The 15559-nt window shown below is 38.8% G+C and overlaps 1 protein-coding gene across 3 annotated transcripts in view; it reads left to right on the top strand.

Moving 5' to 3' along the window:
• cep89 (centrosomal protein 89) overlaps positions 1–15559 on the top strand; it is a 40365-nt gene that overhangs the window by 966 nt on the left and 23840 nt on the right. For all 3 annotated transcript variants that reach the window (XM_046032512.1, XM_046032514.1, XM_046032511.1), the window contains exons 3-11: positions 381–527; positions 1031–1223; positions 3921–3972; positions 5388–5492; positions 6709–6957; positions 7622–7764; positions 9903–9953; positions 12162–12245; positions 14707–14810. In XM_046032512.1, the coding sequence (XP_045888468.1) occupies positions 381–527; positions 1031–1223; positions 3921–3972; positions 5388–5492; positions 6709–6957; positions 7622–7764; positions 9903–9953; positions 12162–12245; positions 14707–14810 (1128 nt within the window). The remainder of the gene's footprint in view (positions 1–380; positions 528–1030; positions 1224–3920; positions 3973–5387; positions 5493–6708; positions 6958–7621; positions 7765–9902; positions 9954–12161; positions 12246–14706; positions 14811–15559) is intronic.

Genomic DNA, 15559 nt, shown 5'->3' with positions numbered 1-15559 from the left:
ACTGTTTTGTAGTAGTTGTAGTATTTGTAAGTTCCAAAGGGAAATTAGCCAATTATCCACATTTGATTGAATTCATATCAGAATGCGCAGTAGTGAAACGTTCTTGCAGGGTTTGTGCACAACTGCACATTAAATTCATAGGAAACAATTTCCTCTTTAACAATATTCTCTGTAGGATTCCTCAACATTTCCTGTCTCACCAGCCTAATCAATTTAGGGAAACTGAGCCAGATTCCCCTTTTTCTAACAAATGTATTGCATCAATGTTGACATAGTAAATTATGATGTGAAAATATGATGAGAGCACCATGAATTTCTTGTGCTTATGTTACACAAAGTGTCTGTCTCTCCTCATATGAATTATGTCTGCCCATCCACAGATCAGCCTTAGCAGCAGCCATCTTGTCTTCTTCGCTCACTGGACAGACATGGGCCATCCCCCCTGTTATGCCAAGGTCTTTCTCTGAGAGTGATCAATCAGAGTCCTTCATATCTGAGTCAAACATCAGCAGAGCACTTTACACCAGGTAAACTTCCTTTGGCAGATACACCAGTATTATCACAAGCTTTGTGACAAATTATTCTAAAAAAATAAAATAAAAAATAAAAATGATTGACTGATATGGGATTTTTGTGAACGATACTGATTTTAGATGGGAAAATTTCACTAATTCCTCATATGCTGGCCAATCTATTGAGTTTTTGTACTCTGAATTTGCACTTATGTGACTAAGCAAAGTACTCAGAAGGCTGCTTTCTTAAACAAATAACTTACAGAAAAAAGCTTACAATAGGAAAAGCACAGGTGTAAATAATAAAATGAATGATGGCTGAATTCCATTTAGCTGTTTTTGTTTTTGGGCGCTTGTATTGTCATGGCTTGCTGGGACACTTGAATAGAAGTGTCCCATTATTAATGTTAACACCTGTGCCTTTTCTACGTCGACAAGTCAAAATGTCTACTGTGAAGAAGGCCTATTGCAGTTAAGTGAAGTGTTACTGTGAGATATTACTTTCTTACCTTCCTCAGAGACAGATGGTCAGAAGATTTAGCAAGCCGCCCACGTCTGTCCTCCCCTGACCACTCAGAGGAGGAGTTGGAAGACAAGGAAGAGGAGGTGGAGAATGAAGAGGACAGGGAAGAACATGTTTACCAGACTCTGGACAGAGGGGAGAAATGTCCAATCACAGAACCTGTCTATGCCCTGCCGCTAAAACCTAAGGTGAGAGTCTACACAAAGATGCCATTGTTATAAGTAAACATGTTTCTGACGAGGGCGTTGGTGTTTATAATCCCAGTTGAAAAAAAATGTTTTCATTGAAAGCAAATGAGAAATATTCTCCCCACCATATATAACTGCTGTCAAAGAGCTTTTTAGCAAACTAGTTAACATCCAACTGGGATAGCTTAGTGGCCAACAGAGGACTAGAGCCAAAAGACCAGTTTTATGACTGAAATATTTACATATCATAGCAGGAAGAGCACATGTGTTGTTCACTTTGCATTTTAGGTAAGCCAATTCCAGGGCCCTGTGTTTATCAGAAATCAGAAATACTTTATTGATCCCAAGGGGAAATTCTTTTGTCACAGTTGTGCACTTATCGAGGCATCAGGAATAAAAAATTTAAAGTAGGTAGAATAAAGAGTATATAAATATGAGAGTATAAATATAAGATATAAAGAAAAATATAAAGGAGTGTGGGTATTGGTAAAGAATCATTATGGTATTAAAAAATTATTTTGGTAAACAGTAATACTGAATGAACAGCAGCAGAGAATATTTCACATTAATTATTAAACAGATAATATTGCACAGAACAAGTAATAATATCCACTATAATATAACTAATTAAGGGCCCTTGTGTCAGCCACTCAGAGCAAGGAGTTATATTGATGGCCAGAGGCAGGAATGACTTCATGTGGTGTTCTGTGGTGCATTTTGGGGGGACAAGTCTTGCACTGAAAGTGCTCCTGTGTTTGAGCAGCACGTCATGGAGTGGGTGGGAGACATTGTCCAACATGACATGTAGTTTGGACAGCATCCTCCTCTCTGACACCACCGACAGAGTCCAGCTCCACCCCCACCACGTCACTGGCCTAGTGGATCAGTTTGTTGAGTCTGTTAGAGTCTGCTACCCTCAACCTGCTGCCCCAGCATGCAACAGCAAACAGGATAGCAGTGGCTACCACAGACTCATAAAACATCCTCAGCATCGTCCTGCTGATGTTGAGGGACCTCAGCCTCCTCAGAAAATAGAGTCAGCTCTGGCCCTTCCTGTAGAGGGCTTGAGTGTTCTTGGCCCAGTCCAGTTTATTGTTAATGTGCACTCCCAGGTATTTGTAATCCTCCACAATGTCCACAGGGACCCCCTGGATGGAAACAGGGGTCACACTAGAATGGCCTTCTGAGACAGACATAATGTTAGCAGTTACACCTGTGCTCTTCCTTACATGACTCAAGTCTATTTTGAGGAAGGATAACTATTCTGTCTAAAATATTTTCTGTACTTGGTACATACAGTTTATGATATCTCTGAAGTGTGGGTATTGTGACACCAGTCTGGTCCACTGGGAGGCACAGTTGTACACAGAATAAAGGTAATGGATATCTGTTGAGTCTTGTGCTGTAGAGAGAGGATCTGTGTAGTTTTTGATTCAGCTCAGTAGTCATTTTTAAGGACTAGCTTGCAGTGTGAGATATCCTTTTATTTTTCCAATCATTTTTTTCCTGTGCCATCACAGGTTTTCTGTATTTGTGCATGTAATTAATTTATTTGCTGACACTTCTCCCCATAACATAATTTTTCTGCCTCTGCAATTCAGATGGTGATAATTTATTTTAACCCTGTAAGTTGAATTGAAAAATGACTAGTCCACTACTGACTCTGATACATAGTCACTAACTGTGACATACAACGGTATCCCTGCTCTCTTTGGCTCTTGGGATATTGTTCTATTCATGTCTTTGTACTGTATACTGCTACATTGGGTTGCTAACCTATAATTGTCCCAAAGGGCTCTATTTTCCCTGTCAGTTGTCCAGGCAGTCACTAGTTAAAGACGCATAGGGCATGATGTTTTTTATTCCTTGTACCATTATCTAAGATGAGCACCTAGTATAGTAGTCTATGCAGTTTATTTTAACAGAACGATGTACCCCCTTACAAATCCGTAACATCAGACTAGACCCTCGTATATCTATTGGACCGTAAACAGACACATTCATCAGCTGCCCTCTTTATCATTCAGGGTGAGGATAGTAGAAAATCACTCCTTGGTATTTTTTAATGCACTCACTTGCCAGTTTATTATGCACACTTAGCTAAAACTAACAGCTGTTTCTATTATTTTGTGAAATTCAAGTTCAACAGCACCACGAACTGCAGCCTTTTAAATGTCAATACACTTGAATCAACACCTGTCTATACAGTTTCATCAAGATGTAAACATAATCTTCATGAAGGGAGGCTTTATTGCAGGACTGTTCTATTAGACTGCATTCATTTTAGATAGGTGTACCTAATGAACTGGCAACTATGAACATAGTTTCTTTTCTTATCGTGATAGTTGTGCCTTAAGCCATTAGACTCAAAAATCTGGAAATAATCGGGTTATAGTTTGTCACAGAGCAGTTGTCATTCTTCAGCCTACCACATTTTCAGTTTCAACTGCCAGTCTTCCCTACACTGAACTCGCGGCTGTGACTCATTCACATTGCTTCAATGTGTCTCTGAAGATTTGCAGCAATAAAGGCGCTGACAAGATCTTATTGTCCACATTTTGACCACGGCCATAAATGCAATGGTCTCTGAAATAGGAGTGCACAAAAGGGATCCAGGCAGCGGTGCTTTGGAAATCTTTTTGAAAAGACTTATCTCTCTAACTGCCTGTGTGTTTGTTTTGCCTGTCTGTCTTGCAGAGCAGTACACCCCAGCCGACTCAAATGTCAAGCAAAAGAGTGCCTTCTCCAGGTACTGACTTCACACTAATGGGAGATGGGTGGACACTGGTATTGGCAGATAGCACACGTGTGTATGAACACATAATCTGTCCGTAGTGGCAACATAACCCACCTATAAATAGGACAAAATGAAGGATGAGTGTAGTGAAATTTAGCAGTTCATAGAAATAAAATAAATAGATTTAAGAGTTGCCTTCATATTGTACCCTCCACAATTTCAGTAGTCAATATCTACATATCAGTGATCTGAATGAGACCAGAATTCAGTGATTACCAACAAGCCTTCTTGCAATAGATAAGAAATTACTCCAAAGCCTGGATTTTTGTATACATTTGACAAATAACTTTTTAAATATTTACTGATCTTGATTGTGAGTTTCCATTCATATTATTAGTTAGTTTTCAGCGCTGATCCAGAGATTTTATACGGTACTCAAAACAGCCAGTACCCTTTAAAATAAAAACATTTCACCATTTGTATATTTATTAACATATATAGGTTATACCACTAGTCATTAGCTAATATACTGTCTGACCTTTCTAAATATTTAGGGTCCACTCAGTTTACATATTACATTAGTAGCATTCCTGGTGTTTGTGACCACTGATATGAAGGGGTGGTAACATTAACGTCAACAGACAATGTTGTGTCAGGCGCATAGGTCAGGCGTCAGTAAATAGACAGCAATATCAGTATCATAAAGTAGTTGCTTATAATTATTAATTGTCAACTTACAGAAGAAACTTGATGTAGCAAATGTACTATGAACATCTCTCAAACAACATGCAGCAAACAAATGTATGGTGTAATGTTGGTGCACATCCAAATTGGAGTGTGATTTGAAATTCAAAAAAAGAAAGCTATGGAGCTCTCAGTAATGACACACTTTTGATGTAAACATCCATTAAACCTGTCTAACAGAGATGTACACATTTCTATTTAGAGGGTGAGTAATATAAAAAACAGACGCATGCACCTTTATTTCAGAATGTTCCCCCATACCAAGAAAAAGAAAAGAAATGTCAGCTGCACCACATGACTCGTTGGCCTTTAGCTAAGGAAGAAGATACAGCTCTTATTTAACCAACATTTAGTTTTGTAACAGCCACAATATAGCCTTACATCAGAGCTAAATTGAAAGCCTCATTATAGTTGTTATTACCAGAGCAGGCTTTTGGCTGTGCTAAATTACATTTTTTTTTTTACGTGACTAAAATGCTCCTACCTTAATCACTGAATTTTGTGTGCTACATACAGGCTGATCACGATGTAAAGTAACACATTCAAGCTATGGGGAAAGTCATTTAAACAGAATAATATGCAGTTCATGGAAAAATTGGGTTATGTAATAAAGCACATAGGGCCAAGTACTACTGCTGCATTTTTATTGCTTTAATGATGCCACTATTTTTCTTATCTCCCAGATTTCACTGAGGAAACCACTGTCCAGTCTCCTGAAACCAGCGGTGATTCTTCCAAGAAGAAAGCCTCTTTCAGGAAGAGCCCTGGAAGTTTGAGAGATGTGCCATGTAGGTGTTATTCGTACAGTAGCCAGCTGTGTGTCTTGCTTGTCTTTTTGATTAATATTTTTTCTTTTGGTGAATACATGATAAAGAAAAACTTGATTTATGTGGTTCCCCTCTCTGTATATCGAACTTGAATTAGACAGTCCACTTTGCGTCTCCCTTTCTTGCTCAGTAAATGCAGAGTTAAACTGTAAACACACCTTTTGTGCAATCTGTCAAGTCTGTCAATCCAGGGGCGGTAGCGGGATTAGCCAGCTTTTGATTTACAGTAACAGTAAAAAAAACAAGGCTTGCTTTAGATCAGGCAAAATAAACATGTAGTGCGTGCTAAACAATCAGCCAATACGTACTGTGTGATTAGTTTCTACCTACCATAAGCCACTGTTGACCAATTATACTGCTCACTGCTGCACACTGCTGTTGGACATGCTGCCCTCTCTGGGCTAAATATGTCCTGTATTTTCTGATGGGAATTATAGTCAGAATCTGTAGTACTGTACCCTTTGTCATGCCTATCTTTTTGCCAAACTCTGAGATACATGAACAACTTCTAGTATAAGCAAGTTGCATTCAGTAGCAAGCATGTATTATGTTCTATGTCCATTTGAGGGCTTTTACATAGCATGCCGTTTAAAGTCCCAAATGAGAAGGGCATCAGCAGCATTTAAGGTGAATTGCCACATGCTCCTTAAAATACAAACATACAGTATATATTGTTGGATGTTATTTCTAGGGAGCTCTGCATGACACTGAGTTTTTGTTTCTATAAGCTTCCATGCTAAGATTTCTCATCTCAAATGAGAAAGGCATTGGTGGCCATTAAGGACTATTGCAACATGCTACCTTGCTCTTTTCCTTATTCCTTTCTCCCTTCCACTTCCCCTTGTAGTGCTAGTGTTCCTGCTTGGGTTTTTGTATTTGTGTCTATTTCTTCTGTTTTACTGTGACAAAATAAACACCCAACACCATACCACACACATCCACGGGTATACCCTATGCTGGTTACATTATTACTAACACTGTATTCTAATACAGTTGTTAGTTTTAGTCATTTTATATAGTCCAGAGATTTTCCAAGTTCCAGAAATTATGTATTTAATAGATAACAACAAGAATGTATTTCTGAGATACCTTTTTAGGAATACTGTACATTTCCTTTTATTCTATTTAGAATATGTACATGTACTGCCACTAAAAGTATTTACATTCCCTATTTCAGCCGTGCTACCCATCCTAACCACCGACCACCCCAGCCAACCCAACAAAGCCAAAAACTCACAACACCCCCACCAGCTGTCTCCAGAGCCCAGCAAGGCGTACAGTGAGGCGCAGAGGGAGGATGTGCGGGCCCTGCCAGAGAAGAACACCAGGATGGTAGATCAACAAAAGCTACTGGAGGAGAGACTGCAACGGCTGGAGCAGGAGATCAGTCACAGCCAAGCCTCCTCAAACCTGAAGTCATCTGCAGGTAGAGTGGAGGAGCCATTGCCAGGAGATATACAGATGGTCAGAAAGACAGTAATTAGGGGAGGGAGAAAGAAAATCAATAGAGTGAAAGAAGGAGTGGCTGGGGAAAAGGGATGAAGGGAAGGAAGGAAGCAGTGAGTCACAACAGATAGATGCATGTGCAGGGGTGAAAGGAGGATGGAAATTTGGCAGTTTAAATGTGTAGCAGGTTGGCATGGTGGTTGGAGACCCTGACCCCCTGGTGGGCAGAAAGAAGCAGCATGAACAAATACTGGAGTTCTACTGCCAGTATCTGCTAGTAAAGCATTGATTATGTACTCTTAATTATAGGTTCAGGGTCAACCAGCACACCACATGGAGAGTCAAACCCATGTTGAAGAAAGACGTCATTAGGCCATCCTGCCATATACTATCTTTTTTAGTTTAGACACCAGTCCTCTGCTGTTCCTTCCTCCTGAAACTATAATAATGAATATGGCTATTGTATTGAAACGAATATTGTAAGGCCACTATGCCCTTGAATTTGCCTGTTCTTGTTTGTGATTTATGGTAATCTTTAGAGATCTATTAATTATTCTAATGAATTCTATTGAAATTTCATAGTAATCTGAATAAGAACATCATGTAATGTCTCAAAAACATTTATAAATGTCCTGTGCTTACAGGCAGACAGGCAGAGCTACAAAATTTGAGGCGACATGCACAGGAACTGGTGGATGAAAATGACGCCCTCAAATTCACAGTTCACCGTCTGAATGTGGAGCTCAGCCGCTATCAAACCCGCTTCAGACCATTGTCCAAACAGGAGGTATGAAGAGCTACAAGATATCACCTCTGCTTTTTGACTAGTACCTCATCTTGTATATTGCTGAAGTTCTTATGTTTTTTGAATTTTGTCAGAAGAGTAATGTAGCCAGCCTTAAGAAGGCTAACACTAAGGGAATTCAAAGACTAAAAGTGAATTTTGGGTTAAAGAAATATTCCTAGATGACAAAGCTGAAGCAAATTTCTCTTCGACACTGTCTGCAGTTATCAGTTGTGAAGAACTTGCATTGTTCTTCATTAACAAAATAACTTAAATTAGTGTGTGCAGTGCTGCTAGTCACAGAAGCCCTCAGCAAACCCTTTTTCAAAAGAGGGAAAATTCACCTGTATTACATTAACTGAGCTTTGCAAGACTGTAACTCCACCTCATGTATTGACCCTGTACCTACAGCATTTTTAAAAGCGTGCTCGACATTGTTTCATGTCATGCTAGAAAGATTATAAACACATATGCCTTCAAAACAGCTGTTGTACCTTACTAAAGAAATCCAGCTATAGGCCGATATCCAACCTTCCATTCATTAGTAAGATACCTGAAGAGTTTCAGTAAAAATAAACTCCTTTGTTAAAGAATATAATATCCTGGAGGACTTTCAATCAGGCTTTAGAGCATACCACAGCACTGACACTGCTCTTACTAAAATAATCAGCACCCTCAGACTAAACTCTGACGAAAATTTTTGTCCCCTTAGACCTAAGCACAGCGTTTGATATGACTGACCGTTATATCCTAATCAGTTGTCTTGAAAAGTTGGTTGGTCTTCCTGACTGTGTGTTAAACTGGTTCAAAGCATACAAACAAAGGAAAGTTTTACGTCAATCTTTGGGATGATGTGTCTGAGAAACATGACATCTGTTTTGGGTTTGCACAAGGGAGCTCCCGTGGTCTGTTACTATTCTCACTGTAAATACTGCACACTACCTATAGATGTCAGGGAAGCAAGATGCTAAATAAGTTGAAAAGAAAGCTAAAAATTTATCTCTTCACTGTAACCTTTAACTAGCTATGACTTTCCTAATTTTTAACATTATTTTTTTTATTATCAAGTATCATTTTACACTTTTTGAAATTAATTATGGCATTCTTTGTCTATTTTCTTGAGAAGCACTCGGTGCATATAATGTCTTTATTGCAAAGAACGTTGATTATTATTATTATATTATGCTCTCAATTCCCTGACAGCAGGAACCTTTCTGTTATCAATCAGCTTGTCTTACTCCATCATAAGTTGCCAGAATAAATGAAAACAGGTGTGTGTGTTCTATAGTACCCTCTTCCTCTGCTCTGTTCACCAACAGGTGAAGTTTCAGTCTGTTTTTTTCTAAACTGTTATCCTTTTATCACCCCCCTTAGTCTAATTTAATCAGCTTTTGTACAGAATCTATTACCAGTACATCATTTTATTGTCACAGCTTTAGCACTGAAAAAAACATTTCTTCATAACCAAGATAGAAATCTGCCTTTGAAGCAGAACCCAGCTGAGTAAGTCTGTCTTTCCATTTGATTTTTTTGCATGTTCCTGCCTGTGGCTGTCTGTCCAGTCTGGGTTGTTGTGTTTTACACTACAGAAGAAAGCTGGTCTGTGGTTTTAATCATAGCTACCTCATGCTATGTCTTCACACCAAGACATCTCCTGCTCTCATCGCCACAAGTTTAGGTCCTCTGTAGCTGCTAGCCTCATTACTGACAGCTGAACTGTGGCTCATGAATGGAAGGAATGAAGGATAAGATTAAGGGGTAGTTTATAGTAGAATAATGCAGTAATTAATTATAGGATAAGTCTGAAATTGGTTTAATTAGCCAGGCTAGAATATAACTATGGCTCATTCCATAGATCACATAAATATTGACATTTAGCCTTTATTCCCCATTTGTGCTTTGCTGTTAAAATTTAGCTTCCCTGTGAAATTGCACAAGCACACAAGAAGCAGCAAAATATAAAACATCATCTTCATCTGTGATCTAAATTGCACAACGGGTGTAGTCATACTTACTATACTAGAATTGAATCCTGTGGTTCTATCAACATGTTATCAATATATATTTACTTTGTGGACCATATTAACTATGGCTGAGATGGTATGATGACTAACTTTATTTGCTTTCTATTTCTTACCCAGAGTTCCAGAATCAGTGGCTTACCAAAGACAGGGTCTCCTCCTCCCTGGCTGGTCAGTATCTAAATATAGTTGTAGAGGACATTACTCTGATATTGCAGAACAGTACAGACTATTCCAACAGTCTAACCTTATGGCTAGTTAATAGCCTGTTAAACATGGCTGCCTAGTTTAAGTCATTTTTGAATTCAGCTGACTAAACTAAACTGTTTGTCAGCAAATGAATGTGGCTGGTCCTTTCTCTATCTCATGAAATGGATTTTACATGTAAAATCATATGTGCTCAGTCTGTTGATACACAAGCAGTCTGACAGTTTGTAAGCTTGGACCCAGGTTATCTTATTAGGTTAGCTTATCTCTCAAATCAGAATGCCAGGTTGTTCACTATCTGTCCACAATGACTGGACACCTGCTGAATATATCAATAAAATATAGCCCATATGCACCTGATATGGTTCAGATTTACCTTCCACTGTGACTAACTGATTGGTTAAATCTGGCATTCTTTATTCTAATGTTTTAATATTTTGAGATATGGATTTTTAATTTCCATGAACTGTAAGCCGTAATCATCAAGACTAAAACAAAAAAAAGGCCTGAAATATTTCACTTTAAGTGTCTTAAATATAAAAGTTTCACTTTTTGAATTAAATTGCGGAAAAAAGGAACTTTTCCACAATATTCTAATTTTCTGAGATGCACATGTATAAGGTGATTAGGATTGGTCCAAGCACTGAACCTTGTGGAACTCTAACTTTGGCATGTGTGGAGAATTCATCATTAACATGCACTAACTAACAGTGATCTTATAAATATGCAACAAAATAAGTAACAAAAATGTAGCTGTAGGGTTGACCGGTCGACATGCATATAATCAATAACTTAGGTTTAGGCACACACTCGGTGGTGGTTGTGGTAAGGGCTTCGGGGGGCTGTAAAGAGTAACATAGCTAGCTGGCAGTATCAAAGTAAACAAGGGTCCTGAAACTGCGGCCTCCGGTACTGCAGCTACATGCTACTCGCTACAGATTCCATTATGATCTACAGTGGGACTTTAGTGATGTAATTCTTTGCTATGGGAGAACTCTTGGGATGATTAAAAGTAGAACTCCACTGATGTCACAGAGCTACAAAATATCTCAGTAGTAATAATAAAAGGACATCTCAACTTGAGTTTTTGTCCATACTTCAGGGATCATTAAAGGGCCACTACCAGAGGACCTGAGGATACTGTTGTAGGGTTCATGGTTGGGTTCGTGGTTGTATGGAGAGAAATAGTGTACATATAAACAGTAAATATGGCCAAAACATGAACATTTGCCTGGTATATTTTTGAAAAATTGTGTAATAACTGTATATTAGTTTCTTTTCATCAAATTTACAGTTACAGTTGTAGTCTAAATTTATTAGAAGATATTCAGTTGCATTATAATGAGCTGGATGATTATTTTAATGGTGATATTGCTGTTAAAATATAGATTTTATATATATATACTTAATATAGATTTTGCCAGGATGAAAATGTCATATTTTCCTTTATTTCATCTGCATTTACTCTTTAATAGAAAAATAAATAGGTTCATTCATTGTTGATCCATATTCCTTAGCTTCTGACCCAGAATTATGCATCTAAGCCTAATGGATGAGGAGTTATTGCTGATTTATCTTGGGTATGTTATTTTAGGCATTTTTCCTGGAAATAGCTGTCTGTGTCAAGTGGTTAAAAAAACAAACGAAAATCAATATGTGACTAGTCATTGTGAGCTACAGTAGAACACAAGAAGAGCTACAGTAACTAGTAATGTAATTGTGAGCCACTGGATAAAACAGGTGATGGCATTGAAACGTACAGAAGGAGTGATGTCATTACTCTTTGTGTACTCATTGTGAACTACAGTAGAACTCTAGTGATGACATCAATGGTACAATGTTTAAATATAAATTCTAGCCATATGTTAAATATGGCTAGAATTTATATTTAAAACATTCAAAAATCCATCGGTGAACATTAGGTGAAACAGAATGTGAGCCACTGTAAATCACCTCGATGCTCTATTCCCTGTCGTCAAACTGGCATACATCGTCTTTGGTCCCAGTCCAGCCGTGTACACGAGGAGGCAGCTGAGCCTGGTTCTGGTGTTCATTCTGGACTCAGTCAGCTAATAGCGCCGCCAAGTTAGAACGAAATTGTGAGATACAATATATGGGAATAGAGTATTCAATGTTGTAGCTAATTTGGTATCTCTTTATACTTTTTTGTAGCTGGACATGAAGTATTTATCTCCTCTGCTGCTGGCCTATGAAGACAGGATGAATGAGAAAGATGCACTTCTGCAAACTACTGAGGTAAAGTGTGTGTGTGAGAGGTTGAATGCATGTGTGTCAGTGACATAAACTGGTAATGTGCTGCTTTGGATATATACAATGCATGGGATCAAAACCTGCTGTACACTTGGTGGTACATGCAGGCATATAGACAGTCATAGCAAAACCAAAAACCTATAAATATTTTTTTCTAACCGTTATGAATTTGCTGTTTTTGTGGTGGAGAATAGCTCAAAGTGTGGGTCCCCTGTGGAGTAAAGCTTGTGTGCATAAGCATTGTTTTTGGCGATATGTTAGTGTATATGCTGTAAAGCTGACTTGGGATCTGGTAGGGGCAGGTTTGGTTGTCAGCAAATACTGACAAAGTTCTGAATATTACTGAAATTAATAATAAAGATGAATCATTATGGGAGGGGGAGAGCGAGGAAGATGGCAGACTTGCCTGCCATTTTGGATCATTGCATGATGAGCCATGCAGGCCTGCATAGCATATCAAAGGTTTAGGAACCAAAATGTCAGACACACTCTACTTGCGCTCACCACACCAACACTCAGGTGTGATTTAATGGACCAGAGGGATTTGCATCTTCTTGTGCTGATATCAGACAAATAAGCATCAAGCATTAAGTGACAGTCTACAGGAAAAAAGAACTTCACATGCTTCACAATTAAGTTGCCGGATAAGACTTGCCTCATCACTGGCATCACTTGGTGTCTGTGCATGGTGCAATCCAGTTCCACATTGATGGGAGAGGTAACAAATCCACAACGTCAACCGGGGTCTTTTTTCCAGTCAGCTGTTTGGACAGTAGGAGGGCAGTTGACATTTTCATTTGATCCCCTGAAGTTGACGTGCTGCGGCGCAGGTTAGCCATGCAGCATAGGTTACCATGGTGAGCCAGCTTTGTGATACTGAAAAACTTAGTTCAGCCCAAAGATAGCTGACTAACCCACTAAGCACGGTTCATGGTACAGGATCATAGAGAACATCTGCCCCCAGCTGTAGTTGCTGTCAAGAATTTTGTCTCGCCAGTGTAGAGGTCTGCAACCTGCGGCTCCCGAGCAACATCACTACTCTTAAGCCCCTCTCGCAACATCACTACTCTTAAGCCCCTCTCTAGTGGCTCCCCGACTTTGTCAAAAATATATATATATATTTACATTTGTCTATCATTGTTATAGGCCTAACATCATCCTTGAATTATTCAACTGTAAAAGTATGTAGCATATATAATCAAATACAAAACCCTTCGTCAACCAAAATATGTGTCATCATGCTACACCTGGCACTAAACTCAATAGCGGTAATGTCGTGTAAAAATTCAAGACTTGGGCCAGATAAGAAAGCTTGAACTTTTTATTATCAACAAAAACAGACACCAATTAGAATACAAAAGTTCCACCGGAGTGCGTCAGAGATCGGTGCAAAATAGAGCCCCATTCTGTTACCAGAACAGAGACCCGAGTCGACATGAAAACCATGTAACGACTGACTTTCACCTCCTTTTGGACTGTTTGTTGGCTTCATATCATCTCTTGGCTCTCTTTCCTACTGCACCTGAATCTGGGAAAGTCCCTGACTGCCTGCTCCTCCTCTCTGTGTCCTTTGCATGCACTCTGCTTGATCATGCCATTTCATCCATAACCTGTCTTTTATGGAATAAACTGGTGTTGTTTGTGCTCCGTGCTAGAAACAGGACATTCTTACTGTGATGGACTATATTGATGTATGTTTTGTAATACAATTTGCACAAAATCGGCTTCTATATTTTCCTTTAAGTGTTTTTGATGCTGCCTTACTGTGCTCCCTCCCTTTTCTCCCAAAGCACACGAACTTGCTCGCACACAGACATGTGCTACTGCTGAGCCTGGGCAGTTAGATACAGAAAGGAGCACATACACTCAGAGCTATAGAGTTTTAACACTGTGATCCTAACTTTACACTATAAAATAACACTTTAAAAGATGAAAATGTAGACCACCATTGCTCTAGTAATTAATGATAACAATTTAGGCTATAATACTCCAAAATAATTCACAACAGCGGTGTCTTCTCCTAAGATAGCTATGGGTTTAAAATCCGGTACTTGTATACTTACAAAGTTACATAAGTAGCCAAATAATCATAAATAGCCTATAGGCCTACTGCAGCCACCTTGTAGTAAAACATATGAATGAATGTTCATTTAGACCTTTTAGTAATGTTGATATGCTAATTTACTACTAGGCTGTGGTACCTGCATGTAAAGGGCTAAAAAAAGAAATGCGGCTCCAAACAGGTATTTTTGTTTTCTTTCTGGCCAAAAGTGGCTCTTTACATAGTAAAGGTTGCCGACCCCACGCTAGGTAGATCTTTCCATGTCAGAGGGGTAACAGTAGGGCAGAACATTTGTATTTGTTGATGTTTTGCTGTCAATTTAAATCTTCTTATCTTGCATCATTGTAATCAGAGGTCTTTGTGTGTCTTTTCTGCTTGCCACAGGAGGAGGTGAAGAGATTGCGTGTTCATGTAGAGGAGGTGATCAAAGAAAATGAGAGTCTCCGTGATGAAATTGCTAAGATTGGAGCGGTCAGCCAGAAGGACTGGTAAGAAGAAATATACTCTCTGTGTGTGTACTGGTTCAGCACTGTTAGCACTTACTTGTCTGTCACCACTTTAAGATTGGTAAAACCTTTACATTTTTTTCTGTGCTCTACATCTTCCCCATTACTACTGTGCTAATACCTACAGATTTACAGTATCTACTCAGTGTAAGTAGCTCTGAAAAGTCAGATACTTGCACTCACTTTTATGTGAAACAGCAGCAGTTTGAGATATGTGTTTCTTGATGGTTAATGTATTTTACATTTACAGTTACTATTTTTATTTAAACCACAATAGTGTTAAAGTATGGAGTATGAGCATCAGTGGTTTCAGTAGTGTCAGGGGAGGATGATGGATACATGGACAGATGTGTGTGAGGGTGTTGTAATGTGCAAGAAACAAGGTAAATACAACTAAAGCAACATTTCCAAGAAGTAAACCAAAGGTGGAGCCTGTGGAGAGAAACAGAGGAATCAGTTAGGAGGGAGGTCTGTAACCTCAGCCCAGCAGCAGCTCTCTGAAGAATGATAATGAGGAGTTACAAATACTCTACAGGGCAATGGGAACAGGTGGCCAGAGTTACTGCAGTCAGCCTGCATAGTTGTGTGTGTGTGTGTGTGTGTGTGTGTGTGTATCTATATCTATCTATATATATATATATACACACAGATCTGACACACAATATATCAGATTTACATGTACATTTAGACCCTAGCTTTTAAAGTAAAATGTGTTTCATTTATGCTTTAAT

The sequence above is a fragment of the Micropterus dolomieu genome, linkage group LG20, assembly GCF_021292245.1.
Source record: "Micropterus dolomieu isolate WLL.071019.BEF.003 ecotype Adirondacks linkage group LG20, ASM2129224v1, whole genome shotgun sequence".
Taxonomy (NCBI): Eukaryota; Metazoa; Chordata; class Actinopteri; order Centrarchiformes; family Centrarchidae; genus Micropterus; species Micropterus dolomieu.
This window is presented reverse-complemented; position numbering and strand designations above follow the sequence as displayed.